General features: G+C 39.6%; 1 protein-coding gene across 1 annotated transcript in view; it reads right to left on the reverse strand.

Moving 5' to 3' along the window:
- Window positions 1-15,000, reverse strand: part of LOC117743988 (1-phosphatidylinositol 4,5-bisphosphate phosphodiesterase beta-1) — a 26,105-nt gene that overhangs the window by 4,104 nt on the left and 7,001 nt on the right. The window contains exons 8-26 of the mRNA XM_034552025.1: window positions 14,659-14,759; window positions 14,007-14,170; window positions 12,686-12,832; window positions 12,402-12,559; window positions 12,022-12,104; window positions 10,899-10,983; window positions 10,258-10,423; window positions 7,802-7,857; window positions 6,570-6,660; window positions 5,729-5,813; window positions 4,887-5,011; window positions 4,458-4,612; window positions 3,324-3,491; window positions 3,145-3,244; window positions 2,622-2,726; window positions 1,218-1,330; window positions 968-1,118; window positions 437-490; window positions 1-90 (exon numbers count right to left, since the gene is read on the reverse strand). The exon at window positions 1-90 is cut by the window's left edge and continues 88 nt beyond it. Of these exons, the coding sequence (XP_034407916.1) occupies window positions 1-90; window positions 437-490; window positions 968-1,118; window positions 1,218-1,330; window positions 2,622-2,726; window positions 3,145-3,244; window positions 3,324-3,491; window positions 4,458-4,612; window positions 4,887-5,011; window positions 5,729-5,813; window positions 6,570-6,660; window positions 7,802-7,857; window positions 10,258-10,423; window positions 10,899-10,983; window positions 12,022-12,104; window positions 12,402-12,559; window positions 12,686-12,832; window positions 14,007-14,170; window positions 14,659-14,759 (2,197 nt within the window). The remainder of the gene's footprint in view (window positions 91-436; window positions 491-967; window positions 1,119-1,217; window positions 1,331-2,621; window positions 2,727-3,144; window positions 3,245-3,323; window positions 3,492-4,457; window positions 4,613-4,886; window positions 5,012-5,728; window positions 5,814-6,569; window positions 6,661-7,801; window positions 7,858-10,257; window positions 10,424-10,898; window positions 10,984-12,021; window positions 12,105-12,401; window positions 12,560-12,685; window positions 12,833-14,006; window positions 14,171-14,658; window positions 14,760-15,000) is intronic.

The raw sequence follows: 15,000 nt of genomic DNA on the forward strand, positions 1-15,000 counted from the left end.
CCAGCTCCTTCAGCTCTTTGAACTGACGCCGCTGCTCCTTCTGGTAAACCTTGGCCTGCTGCAGAGCCTCCACGGCGCACACCGGGACGTCTGCGGCACGTTAGCATTATCCTCATTGTTTCATAATGTCATTCAGGATTTAATTCATCGATTTAATCAGTGAAATCTCCACAAGGAATCACACAAAAGCACCTTGGAAATAAGTCATCCGGCTTTTATAAAAAAAGGATTAAAAAAAAGGAGTAATTTTAGTCAATATTAGATGGATTATAACACCGCATAACACACATATGAACCCCAAAACAAGTACATAACTCTAACCACAGAAACGTCCATATCTATTGTTTGCTTTTATAAATATATATTTAGCTATAATTAAATCACAATTGATCGATTGCACACGTTGGATTTTCAAAAGCGACACGCAAACACTGACCTATCAAAACGCTTAAAACCAGATCTTCACTCTTCGCTGCAGGCTTGGCTGCCTCTGAAATGCACAGAAGAACATAATGAACAACAACAACAACAACAGTAAGATCAGCACCAGAACTAATATGATCGATATGAGCATATTTTAAGTTACTGAAATGAACCTTTAACTGGTAATTAAACCTACATGAGCAAACAAGACAAACAAGATTTCTTAAATCGTTATTTAATCATGGTCGCACTACCGCTTCTGTCCACAGGGGTCGCCAAAATACACTGTATACACTTTACTTTTTATTTAATTTTTTTTACATTTTCATTTCCTTTATTATTTAAATTCTTAAATGTAATATGTCCTGCTATTTTATTGTATTGTATATTTGTAAAAAATGCTTTGCTGCTGCTTCAATAAATCTCTCCCTGGGGATGAATAAAGTAAAATCTAGTTTAATCTAAAATGACCACGAACTGTAACTTCAACATGTACTTTACACGCTCCTCGAGAGCGTCTTTGTTTTTCGCAGGTGGGCGCTACCTGTCGCTGCCGCTTGCTGATTGGCCGCGGAAGCTTTGGGCGTCGTGGCGACGGGGGCGTGGCCTGCGGGGCCGGAGGCGGGGCTGAGCCCGTTCTCCAGCGGCGGCGACTTCAGGTCGCTCTTACGCTCCGCACAGCTGTCCGCCTCATCCTGAGAGACGACACGCAACCAGAGTTACGAGAGAGACAGGGATGGAGGGATGGAGGGAGAGAGAGAGAGAGAGGGAGAGAGAGAGAGAGAGAGGCTGACCTCAGGCTGCGCGTCCTCCTCCATGTCCTCCAGAGTCAGGGCCGCCAGCTGCTTGGACCTCTGCTCCAGGAGGTTGACGTAGCGGATCGGGTTGGACAGAGCCTCGATCACATCTGAGAGGACACGTGGGGGGCGTGGTTACAACGCACTGTTATAATATATACGTTGTAGTAGTAGTAGTACAACAGGAGTACTGCACTTAAAGGTCACTTTGAGGTAAGTACTTGGAGTACTTTCATTCTCTGCTACTTTCTACTAAAATATTGTACTTTTTACTGCATTTATTTTATCATATTTGGATTATTAATACAATATAACCTTCAAATAAATGATGATGATATCTTGAAATTGTAAGTAAGTAACATTAATTATTGCAGTATATTTAATATTTTCCTCTGAAAGGGGATATTCAGCATATTAAGTTTTTCGTTACTTTTGTTACTTCAAGTGTACTTTAATACTAATATTGTGTACTTTAATACTAATACTGTGTACTTTAATACTAATACTGTGTACTTTAATACTAATATTGTGTACTTTAATACTAATACTGTGTACTTTAATACTAATACCGTGTACTTTAATACTAATACCGTGTACTTTAATACTAATACCGTGTACTTTAATACTAATACCGTGTACTTTAATACTAATATCGTGTACTTTAATACTAATACTGTGTACTTTAATACTAATACTGTGTACTTTAATACTAATACTTTAATACTAATACCGTGTACTTTAATACTAATACCGTGTACTTTAATACTAATACCGTGTACTTTAATATTAATACTGTGTACTTTAATACTAATACTGTGTACTTTAATACTAATACCGTGTACTTTAATACTAATACCGTGTACTTTAATACTAATACTGTGTACTTTAATACTAATACCGTGTACTTTAATACTAATACCGTGTACTTTAATACTAATACCGTGTACTTTAATATTAATACTGTGTACTTTAATACTAATACTGTGTACTTTTACTCAAGTAGAGTTTTGAATGCAATACTTTTACTTGTGGTATTGGTACTTTTACTTAATCTAAAGATGTGAATACTACTCACAACACACTGATGCTGCAACATTACACCCCATATTATTATTATTTAATCAATCAATCAATCAAACTATTATTTCAGACTCAAGGTCCAGATAGTACAAAACATTAAATAGAATGAAATACTTACAAAATCACAAGTAAAATACATAGAGCTACAAATTATTATTATTATTATTATTATTATTATTATTATTAAGCATTTGCATCGCGCCATGTTTTAAATATCCAGGACGGAGCCATTCAAACCAGGAGCGGTTTATTCTATTGAGATGACGCATGATGATTCAGGGTTATGAACAGGTGTTCGTGAACATGAATATATGTCGTTACCTGCGAAGGTGTCCGGGACGTAATCTTTCACCTCGATGTGGACGAACACAGCCGGTAGAATCAGACACTGGTTCTTCTCGTTCCTCAAGCTGATGTAACGATAACCTGCAGGAAGCCAACACAGTCGGATGTCACGTCGATAACGAGAGTCATCAGCCACGTGACGGCAAAAAATAGAAAGACATATTAATATAATAAGAATCGGCAGCATGTCTGTGCAAAGCGCTTGAAATAGTTTTAAAAAGAAAGTAGGAGAGGAAAGGCAAGTCAGGAAGACTGGTAGTTCCTGCATAATGTGACTAATACTTCATTTTGAGTCTAGAGTTGCATTTGCACAAGAAATAGGATAAAAAAGTATAATAAATAAACAGAAGAAATACATTAAATGTAGGAAAGTGAAACAAAAAAAGAGTGAAATGTGCAAAAAGCAAACAAACTCATTTTCTGAGTTTATAATTAACGTGCAGATTCTTCTTTTGTCGTATTCCTTGCAAGTATTTCACAGGTACTACAGTAGGAGTACCCGGTCGTATGGCGGTAACCGGAATGATCCGATGGCCGATGAACTTCCCTCCTTCCTCAAAAGCGGCGATTCTCAGAGAGGCCAGAGTCGGAAGGATCACCTGTCAAGAGAGTTGTCACACAGCGTGGGGTCAGAGGTCAGATTCTTTCTTTTCTTTGCAGGCGTCGCCCTCCTCTCACCTTCTTGAAGACGATGGGCTCCTCGTCCCACACCGGGTTGACGGCGTTGTTGTTCTGAGAGGTTTTGGTCTTCAGCGCTTTCCTCCTGGTGTCCGCAGGGAGTCCAAACATGTCCACCTCCACGTACACACCCACCCGCCGCTCAGTCAGGAACTGGCCTGAGATCACCTGCAAGACACAGAGGCGTGGAAACGGACAGAAGCAAACATGTGTCAGAGGATATATATATATATATATATATATATATATATATATATATATAGGGGGACAGTTTACATTATATATATATTTATATATATTTATGTATATGCATATTTATATATATGTATATATCTTTATTTATGTATATATACATATATTTATATATATGTATATATTATATATATATTTATGTATAATTATATATATCTATGTATATATAAATAAATATATACATATATACATATATATATATATATATATACATACATATATTATGCAGAGAAGTATTTCCCCAATGTGGGATCAATAAAGGGACATTATTTAGTTTACATTATATATATATACATTCATATATATATATAATATATATATATTTATATGTATATTTATATATGTATTTATATATATAGATTATATATATCTTTATTTATATATATATATATATATATATATATTTACATATATACTGTATATTTATGTATATATATTATAGATATATTTATATATCTATTATATATATATACATTCATATATATATATATATAATATATATATATATTTATATGTATATTTATATATGTATTTATATATAGAGATTATATATATCTTTATTTATGTATATATATATTTACATATATACTGTATATTTATGTATATATATTATAGATATATTTATATATCTATTATATATATATATTCATGTATACATATATATTTACATATATATATATTTATGTATATATATATATATATATATTTATGTATACATATATATTTACATATATATATATTTATGTATATATATTATATATATATTTATATTTATGTATATATATATATATATATATATATATATTTATGCAGAGAAGAATTTCCCCACCGTGTGATGAATAAAGTATACATTATTCTTATTATCACTATTAAAAAGGAAACCTTCACGGAGAGCGTGTTGGCCACGATGCCGTCCACGGTGTTCTCGGTGAACGGGTCAAAGTGTTTGTCCGGCCGTCTCATGAACTCCGGCTTCAGCCTGTAGCCACTGCGACCGTTGTACTCGAACATGAAGAGGTTCAGCTGCATGGACAAGTCTGGAGACACGGGGATACACACGTTTTCAAGCTTTCAAGAGATTCAACGAATTCTGGTTCACTGGTAAAAAAAAAAAGAAAAGAAAATGAAGCACCGACAAATAACCCGGGGGTCACGAGACCACTAACAAGTTAGGAAAAGATGTTATCATATTATAAGCCGTCTTCTTTTCTTGTGGGTGATATTAAAATAAAAACAACTGGTTACAGCCTGTGTAGATACATGCGACCTTTAAGACATTCACCAAGAACCCGTTCACACGCTCACACTGACCGATGGTCTGGTAGTTGAGGGCCACCAGCTGGCAGCCGGCGTTCCAGAAGAGTTGCGGCATGAAGTTGGACGAGTCCACTCTGGTTCCTTTTGGATAGATGCGACTCAGCTGGGTCTTATTATATCTGGTTAGTGTGAGGTTAAGAACCATTACGGGGTCAGTTAAATCATTTTATATCCCAATGTAATATAATCTATACAAATATGTCTTTGTATAGATTTTACTACAACTAATAAAATATTTGGAGGCAGAATATATTTATTTATATATATATATATATATATTTATGTATATGTATATATACATATTATATATATATATATATATTTACATATATTATATTTATATATATTTATGTATATATATATATTTATATATATTTATGTATATATATATATATTATATTTATATGTATATATTCAGTCACATACAATACAATATATACAATCTAGTATACAATGTGATAGGAAAAGGAATAGGCAGAAGCATAATGCTTATATATTCCTATCCTAAATTCTTATTAACTAAGTAACCCTCAAGATAATTAGATATAGAAATAAAAATAAAAATGTAATTCTCACTTGTAACCCTCATAAATAGATTCAAAAACAATCCTGCAAACCGAGAATGAGTCGACCATTCTTACATTTATTCACACTCATAATATACTTATTGTATATTATTGTATATATTTAAGTTAAATGCACTGGACCCGGCACACACTGGAATACAGATTTCAGTCTGAGGCACATTTTTTTGGAGGTCCATGCATCAAAAGAGGAAGCCAACGTGCAGAAGCGGTTGCCATGGCGTCGGCCGCGGTAACCGTTGCCAAGGATACTCCACAAACTCCACCGGTGACTTTGTGAGGTGCTCCAGAGCTTTGGTCTCCACAAAAGACGACATGTTGTAACAGCGGGCTGCCTCTGCGCACACACACACACACACACACACACACACACACACACACACACACACAAAAGACATTTCAGTCATTTTTATGCTTTTATTTATTTTTTTAACGACTCCAACATGACCCTTCCAGGAACAACGGGCCCAGTGACGGAGGAGCAGCTGCTCTGTCGTTGTACATTAACCATCAAAGAAAAATCCTCTAAAAGACGTGAAATGATTGATCCGTGTTCGGAAGAGAGCCGAGGCATGAAATTAAAAAAAGGATTTAGCGGCTTTTGTGGGAGCGCTGTTCCAAGTGCGGTCTCGCAGAGAGAGAAATATCCAACTATGGGCCTTTATTTTGCATAAAATGTAACATAATCAATTCAGGTAACTACATTTATATGTTTTAGAGTAATTGTAACGATCAGATGATTACATTCCTGGGCTTAAGAAATGCTATTTGACCAATTGATCACAATTAAGATTATAAAAAAAACGTGTTTTCAGCTTCTGAATGGCTGGAAGTTGAAGTTCTTCTTCTTCTTGCTTTTTTTTGGTGGCATTTCTCCAATTCTCTAGCACCTCCCATAATATTTTCATATTTATATAGTGTTGAGGGAGGTTTTGGATGGTTAAGAATGTTTTGGTGCTTTCTCTTCACAGATAATTAAGAGAAAGTATAAAATACATTTGGGAAAAGCGTCGCCGTTGCACGAGCCCCAAATGAGAGAGTGTGTGTGTGTGTGTGTGTGTGTGTGTGTCGGGTTCGGATCGTCTTTTCTTACTCTTGGACGCTTCGAAGGAGTTGAACTTGGTGGGCTGGACGTAGTTTACCAGAGTTGACATTTCCTCCGTGGCCACCGCCTCCGCAGAGCCCTGAAGCAAATAAACAAGAGGAGTAACGTTTAACGGGTAACGTTTAACGGGCAACGTTTAACGGGTAACGTTTAACGGGCAACGTTTAACGGGCAACGTTTAACGGGTAACGTTTCACACCTTTTAACGGTCTCACGGCTGCATTATTTCCACTAACATGTGCTGGACAAGACGTGGGGAAGGAACATGTTCAACAGACACACATTTATCATTGTACTGGAGTTCTCAGCACGTAGTGACAGAAAGCAGTGAGCAGTAATACCAACAAAAGAACATGACACACACACACACACACACACACACACACACACACACACACACACACCTATTCTTTTACAAGCAGTCCGCTTCTTTGTTTTACCAGATTGTGTCTTGTTTTGTGCCTATTTAACACATCAAAATAAAAAATAAAATATTTTTGTGGAAGTCTTGTAGAGCACTATACTGCATAATGTATGTGAAAAAAAATATATGTATAAAGCCCCTTGTGGCTCCAGAGGAAGCTGTACACAATCTGATCAATTGCCTCATGTGATGTCACTTGAGTCGGCGACGTGAGACCGGCCGGCCCCCTGCGGGCCCGCCCCTCCGTTATCAGCTACATCCCTACATCCCTGACCTCACTGTCTGTGGCCAAGTTGCATTGTGGGTAGCGTGGGTTTCGACAAGGAATAGACGAGGAACGAGTACGTGGAGCACGAAAAGAGACGACGGCTGCACCAGTTTTCATCATTTGAACCCTCGTGACGATCAACACGACGATCAGATGGAGTGTTTAATGGGAACGCGATGAAACCAGTAAACGTCAGCGAGGGCATCATCGCTCGTGTGGCTGAAGCTCAGGCCCACCGCGAACACCGAGGACAAGAACACGAGATAGCAGCGACAATACACATCAGGAATAAACAACAACAACAATGACAGCAACGCACTGCGGAGGCAACAGCAACAACAAAGCACAGATGACAGCTCGCGTTAACAACAACGACGACATTAAGGGACATAAAAGATTTACAATGACAATGACATAAAGAATAAACAAAAGAATGGAACACTTGTAAACAATAACAAATGGCGACAGCCTTGTGGGGGGTGTGGGGTGGAAGACCACCCCTCAGTTTCGTATGACGTCACCACTGACCTTTTTACCATCATCATCGTCGTCATCATCCTCTTCCTCACTCTCAGCCTCGATCTCTGTTAAAATTAAAGTTAGACAAGTCTTCATCCTCATCGTCTCTTCACTCTTCTTTTTTTCTCCAAGCATCAGAAAGTAGTAAAAAACAACAACAACAAAAAGCCTGACCCCCGTGAGTGCACAAGATTACTGGTTATAAGTCGGGATGCGAGGTTTGAACTCCGGTAGACACTTGAGTTTAATGAGAGAAACCCAAAGAAAAAAGAAAACTATGGAACAAAAATATAGGTGATAGCTGATTAAATGTGTTTTAAATTATCCAGACATTAAACAGCAACAGGAATGAGTCTTAAAGCCTATAAATGTGTTTGTGCAGGTACCGTTCCCTCGTCTCGAAGTCAATGGGTTTTATGAGTGTGTTTTTGGTTGGATGTCTGAAATAAGCTCTGTGGTTAACACAAGCTGAAGAGATTTGAATGGAAACGTACATAGAAAATACATCAGTAAATACCCCTTGACACGAAGGCCTGTCACGTGACACGAAGGCCTGTCACGTGACACGAAGGCCTGTTACGTGACACACGAAGGCCTATCACGTGACACGAAGGCCTCTTACGTGACACACGAAGGTCTGTTACGTGACACGAAAGCATGTCACGTGACACGAAGGCCTGTTACGTGACACGAAGGCCTGTTACGTGACAAACGAAGGCCTGTCACGTGACACACGGAGGCCTATCACGTGACACGAAGGCCTCTTACGTGACACACGAAGGTCTGTTACGTGACACGAAAGCATGTCACGTGACATGAAGGCCTGTTACGTGACACGAAGGCCTGTTACGTGACAAACGAAGGCCTGTCACGTGACACACGGAGGCCTATCACGTGACACGAAGGCCTGTTACGTGACACGAAAGCCTGTTACGTGACACGAAAGCATGTCACGTGACACGAAGGCCTGTTACGTGACAAACGAAGGCCTGTCACGTGACACTAAGGCCTGTCACGTGACACGAAGGCCTGTCACGTGACACGAAGGCCTGTTACGTGACACACGAAGGCCTGTCACGTGACACGAAGGCCTGTCACGTGACAAACGAAAGCATGTCACGTGACACGAAGGCCTGTTACGTGACAAACGAAGGCCTGTCACGTGACACTAAGGCCTGTCACGTGACACGAAGGCCTGTTACGTGACAAACGAAGGCCTGTCACGTGACACTAAGGCCTGTCACGTGACACGAAGGCCTGTCACGTGACACGAAGGCCTGTTACGTGACACACGAAGGCCTGTCACGTGACACGAAGGCCTGTCACGTGACAAACGAAAGCATGTCACGTGACACACGGAGGCCTATCACGTGACACAGCGTGTTGTGCACGCTTTACTCCGAGGACTTCGCACATTTCCTTTCTGTGCTTGGCTCAGGTTTGCTTCACCATCGTCTCTGAAACCGACGCCTCTATGCAACTGGTAAAAATGTTGTGTGTACGATGTCCTTCCTCAGGCATATATATATAAAAAAATAATAATAATCAAAACCAATAATGAGTTACACGCAAACTCCGAATCTGTGCTACAATTGCGAGTAGAAAAACACTCAGAGGAAGCAAACAGATATTAATAAACAAGCCGCTGCTTTGACCGCGCCGCAGGTAATTATTCAGCCCACTCCAGCGTTCACCGGCTGGGTCGTATACGAGTGCGTACTTCAGCTCGGCGACTCGTCTGCTCTCTGTGTGCGAAGCTGCTGTTTTTTTTTTCTTCACATCAGACGTGTCAATAAGGCCACCTCATCTCCGCCTGCACGCGGCTGTTTAATTTGCTGTTTCTGGGATGTCCGGCTCATTTCCAGAGACATCCCTGACGAGGGTGTGATGATGTGGCGTCGTGTGTTCATTAAGGCACTTCTAAGGACACTCTGAATCACTACATCATTATATATTTTGGTGACTTTCATGTTGCAACTTAAAATAAATACGTGTTTTTAAAAAGGCTACAGTCAGAAAAACTCCGCAATTGCCTTTTTATTAAAAGTGGGATATTGGTCACATTTGAACCCCTTTCACTAAATTATTTTCGTCTCTCTCTTTCTCTCTCTCTCCTTTGCTTTATTCAATAAATATGTAAAAATAAACTTGGCTGTATGAATCTCTGTAAACAAATCCTCAGGGGCAGCGCTGGAGCTCCGGCGCCATCATTGTACAAACCGGAGCTAATTTGGCGGTGACTCATATTTTTGAGGACCTACGCGTGTGTGGATGCGGTTCTGAAGATCCACACAGGAAAAAAAACAATAATATCCAATTAGTGCTCAGGTATGAAAGCCTGAACGCTCTTTGGGTCATAATAATATTCTTCCAGCCACCAGGTCCCGTTCTGTTCTCTGTGTTCAGACGGAGACTCTCGGTGTGTCACGGCTGAAAAAAAAGTCCTTTTTGTCTTTGTGTCTTACCTCCCGTGTTGTTGCTAGGAGACACTGGTTCGTTGCTCTGATTGGCGGGTTGGTCCGCCAGTCTTTTGGTGTCCGTGGTATTGGAGGGTTTGTGGGATTTCTTGTTCTTGATGAGGATTTTGCCCATCAGCTCCAGAGGACTGGGCAGCGGGACGCCAGACTCCAGCTACAAACAGACCCGGTGGAGACGGGCACAGGACAGGGGGTCGCAATATTACAGGGATATTCAAAAGGTGGACACTTTCCATGGGAATTAACGGGAATTCATGGGGAATTAAAAGGAAAGTGGACATAACACATTTATTTGCCATATAAATCCATACATTTGTCAAATACATACAGCTTGAAATGTGCCGGAATGTAGCTAACTCACCAGAGTTAGCTACCTAGAGGGGAAAGGTATACTCGAAGGATCTGAGCCGGCAATGTGGGCTGTGTGCAAATGTAGGATCAAAGTGAACAACTAATATATATATATATATATATATATATATATGACATGTTTTACAATAAAGAATGAGTGGAAATAGATTAATTCAAACTTCTCAATCAGCTTACATATGTGCGTGTGTGTGTGTTTGTGTGTGTGTGTGTGTGTGTGTTTGTGTGTGTTTGTGTGTGTGTGTGTTTGTGTTACTTACAGGGTATTTGTCCAGAGGGTCAATCAACAGAGCATCTCCAAAAATAGATTGACAATATTCAGCCATTTTTGCCTGCTGCTTCAAACTGATAGAGAAATAGATAGATGGATAGATGGATAGATGGATAGATGGATGGATAGATGGATGGATAGATGGATAGATGATAGATGGATGGATAGATGGATGGATAGATGGATAGATAGATGGATAGATGGATAGATGGATAGATGGATAGATGGATGGATAGATGGATAGATGGATGGATAGATGGATAGATGATAGATGGATGGATAGATGGATGGATAGATGGATAGATGGATAGATGATAGATGGATGGATAGATGGATGGATAGATGGATAGATAGATAGATGGATAGATGGATAGATGGATAGATGGATGGATAGATGGATAGATGGATGGATAGATGATAGATGGATGGATAGATGGATGCATAGATGGATAGATGGATAGATGGATGCATAGATGGATGGATAAATGAATAGATGGATGGATAGATGGGTGGATAGATGGATGGATGGATAGATAGATGGATAGATGGATGGATAGATGGATATATTGATAGATGGATGGATACATGAATAGATGGATAGATGGATGGATAGATGGATGGATAGATGGATAGATTGATAGATGGATGGATAAATGAATAGATGGATAGATGGATGGATGGATAGATGGATAGATGAATAGATGGATAGATGAATAGATGGATAGATGGATGGATAGATGGATAGATTGATAGATGGATGGATAAATGAATAGATGGATAGATGGATGGATGGATGGATAGATGGATAGATGATAGATGGATAAATGAATAGATGGATAGATGGATGGATGGATGGATAGATGGATAGATGATAGATGGATAGATGAATAGATGGATAGATGAATAGATGGATAGATGAATAGATGGATAGATGAATAGATGGATAGATGGATGGATGAATAGATAGATAGATAAATGAATAGATGGATAGATAGATAGAAAGATGAATAGATGATAGATGGATAAATGGGTAGATATATGAACATGTTACATTGTAATCCATATATATGCATCACATAAATCAACAAATCAATAATGACAGAGATTCTTACGAGTCCACGTGGTTTTCAAAGGAGAGGATTACAGGGAAAGGCGACGTCTTGAAGGCACACTCTGCAATAGCTTCAATCACTTCCTGGGAAGAACAAACAAACGTACTATTTGTTGGAACAACTAATATAAATCTGAAATGTGATGTGAGAGGTCACGAGGCAAAAAGGTTGGAAACCTCTGGCTTAATATTGAACAATGTGTTGTGTTGTATATGCGTATTATCATTTCCTTTGTGTAAATCTAGTGAAATAAAATACTCAATGAGAGTACCTGAACGTGTAGGAGTTGAGTAAATATACGTAGTTACTTTCCACTTGTGGTCAAATGGTTGAAAAACACATTTTTAAGTTAAAAAAAAGACAATTTTGCACACACACACCTTGAATGGGATCTCCGACGTCATGGTGAAACCGTGCGTGATGACGGGTTCCTCCTCGGCCGTCCGGCCCTTCCACACGTCCAACTCCACACAGCGGCACCCGGCCAGAAGAACCTGCCTGTACATCTCCACCGAGGAGCTGCCGGCCAGCTGGCCCGCTGCCAAAAGAGCGCGGCGGACGGTGAACACCGAGAAGGTACCCCGACCCCCAAAAGAACCCATCCCTTCTCGGAGCCGATCTCCAGTCGGACGCTAATAAAAAGTCCCCTTGGAGCTTCATGTACCTGTCAAGTAGGTGTTGTGCGACGAGTTGATGATGTAGTGAGACAGCGGGTAGCTCATGTCTTCGGACTGGTCCAGCTTCTCCGGGGGGATGACTCCGTTCTCGTCACTGGACAGATAGCTGGACAGCGCCTGCAGAGTGATGACGCCTGCGGAGCGAAGAGCACATCCAACAGCGCGATGGACGTCACTTTGCGTCGCGCTCTGACGCCAACGCTTTCGTTATCGTCTGCTTGGAGCCGCTGTGCACGTGGAGCACGAGCACCGAGGATCGCAACTTATTATGAAGCATTTTTATATAATGATTATGATTCCCCACAGCCGTAATACGTTGTACTCTGTTTATTATGCGTGGCAATCATTTATGATGCAGTATAACGCGAGTGTGAGTTACGCTAAGTGGTCATTTCTCACTTTAAGTATGACGTTAAATTTGATTTAGAACGTGTTTTCTGTGTTTTAATGATTTCTTGTTCACTTTACTCCACTCATATTCACATTATGCTACATTTGAACAGTAATTGCAATGCATAAATAAAACTATAATGTCAACAGGAACTATAATACACTATAAATCCAGCAATCATTAAGTATTATGATACTTGACCTCATGCAATGCCTTATACATGTATGTTGTGTTTTCAGCATTATGAATATATATGAGTCCTTATTGCTATAAGTACACAGTACTATAAGCAGATTATAACATTACATGTGTTTATGACGCATTATTAACATTGGCGTCGTTACATAATAGCTATAAATATTCGATGCATCATGCAGTGTCCCTTTAAGACTCTACGACACCCTATTGGTTATATAATATTTTACTGCCTGTTCAATTTTAACTAAAAGTTCCGTCCCATAATTTAATACGTAAACACAACGAACCTTACACATCAAAAATATCTCAATGTGTTGTGATCTTCACGCCACTGCGAGAGACGTCTAAAAGTCTAAAAACAGCTTCGTTTCGGCTTTATTAATTAACATGCAAAAAAAAAAAATTCTATTTATTCTTTCGCACAGATAGAAACAGATATAATGAAAGGATTAAGAAGTTGTTGGCCAGAATCCAACACGAATGTGAGCGCCACGGGCTGATTCCAGGCCGTTCCCCCTCTGAGGGGCACGTGGGCGGGTTGAGAGTATTTCTGGGGCCGACGCACGTTGGAAAAGTACACGTTGCTGGAAGACGCAGCTGACTCGCTAATGGCATCAAGTTATTTAGGAAGACAGAGGAAAAAAATAGCAAATGTCCTCCAGACAGTGTGTGTCCGTGTGTGTGTGTGTGTGTGTGTGTGTGTGTGTGTGTGTGTGCACCTTGCTTCAGCTGAGCCTGGTCATGCTGGTGCCGCTCCATCAGAGCGAGAGTCTGAGCGGGACGAAGAGGCGGGTAGAGGATCTCGTTGAGCCTCGGGTCTCTCTGCTTGTTGTTGATGAACTCTGTCATCTGATCGAGTGACAGCGTCCCGTCGCCCCATCCTCTACGGAGCAGAGGTCACAGAGGTCAACAGCACATCTATATATATATTCACGCGCCTTGATGAATAGAAAGTCGATTTACAGCATAATATGAAATCCTTTTGTGCTTTTAAACCGTCGTTCAGACAAAATGATGTGAAGACTTTATTCTTTGACATTTCATAGACTGCTTCATTGAAAATAATCGATGGATTAATCAATAATTCCACGGATCATAAGAGGAGCTAATACTGTGATTAACTAACGCCGCTGGAGTCAAAGACACGTCATCTCTCTTTAATCCCGAGAGGGGGAACAGAAGATGAATCGTTATTCATCATCTGTTCCATATCAAAGAAATTGTCCCCGAAGCAAATAACAACACACTTTATAAAAAAAAATTTCAAATTTTTTTTTTTTTTTTAAATCAGAAAAACATGCATACGCGTTTGAGCTGATCGGAGGTCAGCGGCTGCAGCTTGTAAACATGGAGGATGTTCTGAATACTTACTGCAGTTTAAAGATGTTGCTGAGCTCCGGACGAGGACACAGGCTGTCCAAAAAGCTCCGGTACACTTCCAGAGTTAAGTCCTCCAGTTTGATGCTGTCCCCCTGCCAGATATAAATATATATATATATATATATATATATGTAAAAATATATATATAGGACACGGACATTAACACAACCACGCTCTTTTAATTAGCCGCAGCGTGTTTCATCTCCTCTTCCTACTTCGCTTGCAACAGATTTTTTTTTATCCCTTACAAAAAAACTAAAAAGCGTTAACAAATTAAATATGAAACGTGAGTTTGGCCGTGAGCAGGGAATCCGACTTTTTCTGCTTTTTACA

The sequence above is a fragment of the Cyclopterus lumpus genome, chromosome 15 (genome assembly GCF_009769545.1).
Source record: "Cyclopterus lumpus isolate fCycLum1 chromosome 15, fCycLum1.pri, whole genome shotgun sequence".
In the NCBI taxonomy this organism is placed as follows: Eukaryota; Metazoa; Chordata; class Actinopteri; order Perciformes; family Cyclopteridae; genus Cyclopterus; species Cyclopterus lumpus.